The sequence below is a fragment of the Papaver somniferum genome, chromosome 4, assembly GCF_003573695.1.
Source record: "Papaver somniferum cultivar HN1 chromosome 4, ASM357369v1, whole genome shotgun sequence".
NCBI lineage: Eukaryota > Viridiplantae > Streptophyta > Magnoliopsida > Ranunculales > Papaveraceae > Papaver > Papaver somniferum.
This window is the reverse complement of record NC_039361.1, coordinates 89,938,737-89,944,987: the sequence shown is the minus strand read 5'-3', so window position 1 is coordinate 89,944,987 and position 6,251 is coordinate 89,938,737. Positions and strand designations below refer to the sequence as shown.

The window sequence follows — 6,251 nt, the reverse complement described above, 5'->3', positions numbered from 1 at the left end:
CCTCAATAATTGGTGGTCCTTCCTTTCCTCTTCCTTGATAAGAGGTCGGGAAGCACTGTGATTTCTACAATTTCTTTTCCACCTGGAGTATTTCTGAACCCTTTAGTTCTGACTTTCTATACTCCTCCATTTCGCTTTCGTGACATTTATGAGATGCCACCTGGTCGCTTCTAACCTTCATCACCCCTGCTGGAGTAATGAACTTCAAGAACTAGTGGACATTGGAAGTTACCGCCTCCATTGCATGGATCCAATCACGCCCTAAGATAGCGTTGTAGGGTGCACGACAATCTAGCAACGAGAAATATTGCATAACCGTCCTTCCTCCCACCATCGTAGGCAGATTAATGCTTCCTATTGCTGTCATCGTTTCCCCACTGAATCCAATGATAGGGTTATCATCTGCTTCTACTTGCCTCTCGCACAAATTCATTGAAGAGTATGCTCCCGAGAATATGACGCTAATTGAACTTCCAGTATCAACCAGAAATCGACGTACCTTATACATCCCAATGAGAGCTAGAATCACGATTGCATCATTATGTGGTTGATATACTCCAGCAAGATCAGCGTTCGAAAAAGAAATCTCAGTCTTCCCCTCTTCCAAGGTCTCCATACCAATCAGACTGGCATAATCGACCTTGTTCGATACTCGCCAATCGTTAATATGACGTAACTTCAACCGTGTAGCATTCTCCTGAGCCTTTCTCGAAGTTGTGTTAACTATTGCGTGGATCACTCTAATCTCTCGTAAATATAGAGTGTTGGCTAGTGTGTTGACTTGTGCCGGACTATTCTTCACGTATTGCCGCAGCTTTCCTTCTTCAATCATTTTCTGGACTTTCGCTGCGAGAGCACGACAAGTATCTGTATTGTTCCCATGATCTTTGTGATGAGTACAATATTTATTTTTATCTCTCTTATCTCTTGTTTCCGCTGGTAGGGGCTCCGGAATGGGCAACGAGTCTTTAATCTTCTTAAAAAGTTCCCCAAGTACAATATTCAGCTTGGGAAACTTTACTCTTTGCTTTTCTTGCGGCTTACGCGAATCTTCATCGTTTCTCACCTTCCTTGCTGGACCTTCATGGCTCTTGTTTTTGGTATTACCTTCAAATTGTTGTATCGGTTTCGCCGGTCCCTCGACCATTGTCCTTCTTGCTGTTCGCGACAACTTTGCTTTCTTTTCTTTATCTGCCTTAGCATATCTATCAGACCTGTCATACAGCTCTCTGAGGCTTCCAACTGGTTGGACTGTTAATGAATTGTAAATTCCGAATTCATCATACTCCATTGCATTTTTGTATGCTTCTATCACGAAACTCTCATCAACTTTTCCAACTTCGCTTACTTCCTGACGGAACCTTATATTAAAATCACCTAGAAATTCGCCAGGTTCCCTATGCAAGAGGAATAAATGACTGCTTCCCTTCTTGCTCCAGAGATTAATCTTGTACTGCTCGAAAAAGGCATCCGACAACATTCCAAAATCCTTGATTGAATTAGACTCTAAATGTGAGAACCAAGTTAGAGCCTTACCCGTCAACGTCATTGGAAAAGTTCTGCAAATTAGTTCGTCACTGTATCCCCACAAACTCATCGAGGCTTGAAAACGCTGGACGTGCTCCACCGGATTCCCATTATTGCCGTCAAAAAATTCTTTGAACTGAGGCTGGCTGAAGTTTGAGGGTGGGAGGAATCTCCTTATCTTCCCAACAAATGGAGAATCCATTGACTTCTTCATGGATAAGATTTGCTGCTCTTCATCTCTAGATTGCTTTTACGTTAACAACTCATCAATCATGGCGCTAAGCTTCTTTCTGCTAAGCACTTCGTCCTTCTCCGAGTCATCCTACGTTTCCTTGCGAATTCGTTCATTCCTAACAAGGTCTGTTCTCCTTTTGGAATGATCTCTTTCACGCCTTGATCTCTTTGAGTACCCATCATTGGTTCGATCAATTCTCAGTCCCTGCCTCCTACGACTGGTCCCTGCCTGACTACCTCTTTCAACTCCATAATAATAATCATCATTTGGAGTATAACGTTCATAAAGGTTATTTCCTCGTCGACTAAGACTTTGTAAATGGTCCCTTTCATCCTCAACTCTTCTTCCATCATACCTACTTCGCCAACGATCATATCAATAACTTCGTTTCTTCTTCGTGGACTATCTGGACCTCGGTGATGATTTGTCCTTCCACTTCCAGAACGTGAGTTTTCTGGTGCTTCAAGCTCCCTTCTTTTCTCCAAATCAACTTTGAGTCGTTTGTTCTCTCTTTCCAGTTCCTGCATCCGCTCACGAACTGTTAAATCGATAGGCATCACCAGCGGGTTATTTCCCGTAGGTGGAACGCTGGTCTGTCCGGCTGGTGTGGTGTTTGCCTGACTAACAGGTGGATTGTTAGCTCGAGCACGCACACCTCTGCTAGCAATATCCCCTTCTCGAAGGACCTGGTTGCTCGGATGTTGGCCTGAAGATTCTCCTTGACGACGGTCTCTTCTGCTGGTGGTAGGAGGTGGAGATCTATTTACCAACACGTAGTTCACCCTAGGAACAAACTCCTCTGAACGTGAACGAGAAGCTGATGCTGTTGATGACACCGACGCCGATCTCCCATCCCTCTCGTCGAAGCTTTGGACAACAACGCTTCTCAAAGTTCGAGTATTTGCTTGTTGATTCGATTGATTCCCAGCAGGTAGATCTACATCCATCTCATGTCGATCTGCTCCTGATGCCTCCATTTGTTTCTCTTTTCTTTCAAACTTTTATTTTACAACTTTGGCAGAACCTTCTGCGACGTTTTTGGACCTTCCCGCAACCTTCTAAAAAAGTTCTGGATCTTTCAGCAACTTTTTTGAAAGTGTTCAATAATCCCTGCAACTTTTTGGTACGTCGTTGGAAAAACAACAACTTTTTGGTACGTTGTTTGAACCTCCTGTAACTTTCTGAAAGTGTTCAGAAGCTCCTGTAACTTTCTGTTACGTCGCTGGGACTTCCTGCAACTTCTATAAAGGTTGTGAAACCTTCTGTAACTCCTTGTTCACAATGATTTTGAAACCCTAGTTTCGAAAATCACTTGAGAACGACTTCTATCAATTGGGGAGCACGATCTTTTCTTCGTAGTCCCCTTAGCCGGCGCCAAAAGATGTTGTTGCAAAAATATTCACTCCAACAATCTTCGAGATGCGGGAAGGTTGATCCAATCGTTGCCGTTGACGAAGAATCTCCAAAGAATTGATCAGAGTGGTGGGGGTACCTGCAAAAACACTCCGATGCTAAAGTCAGCGGATGTTCTATGCAAGTATATTGTGGTGAAAAGAATCGTTTTTTTCTCTTTGGGTTGAGATTTAACCTCTATATATATGCAGAAAGAGATGTAACTTTAGGGTTTCAATAGTTATCCAAATAACCTCCCTCATTTGTATTCATCCCAAATAACAACCAGATTCATGATAAACAATAATATTTATCATAATCCACATTTATCCTAAATAATTATTATCTTGAATAATAATTATTACTACTTAAGATAATTATCCTCCTTCCATCAGGATTTATCTTAAATAATATTTAATAATTATCTATAATAATTATTCCATAAAAATCTTAACCTCTCTATTAAGATCTTTTTACCCATGGACATTTGGGGTTCCATATTAAGCCAGGTGGATTTCTACCATAAACCAATTTGGGTTTCCATATTAAGCCAAGTGGGTTTCTACCATAAGCCCTCCGGTCTCCATAATAAACCAATCCAGACTTCTACAATAAGTCTTGTGGGTTTCCAAAACAAACCCACCGGTTTCCCGAATAAACCAACCGGCTTCCACAATAAACCGGATTTAAACTTCCATTATAAGCTTCATGCGATACGTACGAGTGCTATTTTGGATAGGGTACAAACACTATCGATCTAGGATAGTTTGCCGTTGTTTTTGGATTATGAATTATATGTATAGGCGTTGATTTGATTCTCCTTCAAATCATGCACATCACTTTCTTAGAAAAGAATTCGGAGTCAGTTGATCCTCCATAGAATTGGCTCGATATTATATAATTGATGTTTAGTTGAAGTTGGTTACCCATTCATTTTCCTTAACAGTTGCTAATTTCCATTTTTGACTGTTTATAGTCTCACTTTTTTTCTCTTTTTTCCCCCAAGGAAACACAAGTTGACTCCCAGAAGTGAACCAAATCCAAAATCATTTAAAGAAAACGCCATTGCCACCATTGCTCCATCCACATCAACCCTACCGCCAATACTTGAAGATTGTTTATAGTTACTTTTCCTTCCACTGCAACAGAGGTATGATTATCGATTAATAGATGCACTAAAGGTAATGTCTCGTTGTTTTTCCGTGGAAAATAAGTTGTTAACCTAACAAGAAGCTTTCTTCCAGATGTGTTAAAGCTCAAAACTGGAGGTGAGTTTCCTACTATAGAGTTGTGATATATGCCCGTACTACATCTAAAAATATTCACTAACAAATGTTGGTGCATCACCTACTCTAGCTGCTCCCTGCTATAACACAATTTAGATTCGAAATGGTCTACACATTGCCTAATCTATCAGGTCAGCCACTAAATGCTTAATTGTTTTTCATTGTTTACGGCATGTACCTTTTTGGTATATACTTTTCTTCCTTAGAAATTCTCAAACCTTCAGCTAATGGGGTAAAGCAGAAGACAATGCAATAAGGATCTTGGATGTTTGAATATGATCGGAGACCCAAAATGGTTGCAGATATGAATACCCACGATTTATGGTATTTGAAGGCTCGGGGCAGTATTCAGGAAATTATAATCCAACTTCATAGTTTACACAGCCAGTTAGTGATTCTGTCAAACTACTGACACTGTGAGGTTGAGATATTGTCTGCTGTTGATTATAAGGACTCTTTAAATTTGTATCTTAAGTTGGTCATAACTGAATAGTAGGACAATAGTAACCTCATTTTGGTCCATTAAGCCGTGAATTTGTCTTTTAATATTCCTTGCCTATTTCTGCTCCAGAATTGATTTCATTGTAGAAACCTCATGTACCTACTATATGTGAGAGGGTTCCCCTTATCGTGTATGTATGTGTTTTTAGTAATATTTGTATTTAGTATAGTTAAGAGTGCTAGTTAGTAGTAAGTTGTAGTGAGCGGTTGAGATGTAACCACCTAGGGGTTGTTTAGCCGTTGGATGCTAGGTAGTGAGTGAGGGCTTTATAAGCTTTTGATCCTGTAACAAAAATCAAAATTATAATCAAATTGAATCGTTTAGTCGATTTTAGGTTGTTCGCAAGAGCAGAGAAACTTGATTCTCTGAATCAAGTGTTTATCTTGTCATTGTACCTCCTTGGTACATGATAATTGGTATCAGAGTCCATCCTGGAACCTGTATCCATGGCTTCTGAACAACAAATTACAGATCTCTCAAACGCGGTTCATCAAAAAGGTGAAGCTATCACTAAACTCAAAGATGAGATCAATTCGTTGAAATCTTCATTCACTATTATAGATTCCCAGCTGAACCGTATTATTAGTTTACTTGGATACAATCATCAACAGATTCAAGAAGAAATTCACTCTGAAGAACCAACAGTTGAAGAAGCTGTGATTCCAGAAGAAACAAAGACTGAAGAGTTGTCTGTGGCTGAAGAATTGATTATTGATTCTTTAGATTCTCCTGACTTGGAGTTTATACCCAAACTTTTCTTTATTGAAACTGAAGAAGATGGTGATTGTCTCGATTTCGAGTTTCTCATTTCTTCGTTTTTCTTCGATGTTGAGGAAGATTTGCCTGCTGCGTTGCATTCTCAATCTAAAGAAATTATGAGTTCTGAGGTTGCGAAACCTGAATGTTCGAAGGAATTGGTCATTTATCATAGTAAACTAATTAGTAAGAAATGTTTTATTCTTCTCTTTGATGATTCTCGTAGCATATTTGATCCAGGAAAAGATGTCCAACTCGTCAAGAAGTTGTGTTATGTGATTGGTGTTTATGAATTTGATTTTGATAAGATTACTTCATGTTCGTTTGCACTAAATTTTGGTTCAATTTTAATGGATAAATGCGATGGAATATCTTTGTTTGAACTGCTCTCTAAGAATGGGTACTAGTCATCTTCTTGGTCTGGTGATTCCATAGATTGTATACCAACTACTGGAGTGTTATTAATATTACCAGACTGTGGATTGATAAAATGTGATGCAGATGAGCAGGCTATATCCTATTTGGAGGCTAAACATCCAAGTGTCGTAATTTA

General features: G+C 39.6%; 1 protein-coding gene across 1 annotated transcript; it reads right to left on the bottom strand.

The window, feature by feature from the left end:
* Positions 1–211: 211 nt before the first annotated feature.
* On the bottom strand, positions 212–1,741 carry LOC113272790. The gene has a single exon (XM_026522587.1). It carries the CDS (start codon positions 1,739–1,741, stop codon positions 212–214), a length of 1,530 nt encoding a protein of 509 aa, XP_026378372.1.
* Positions 1,742–6,251: the final 4,510 nt, after the last annotated feature.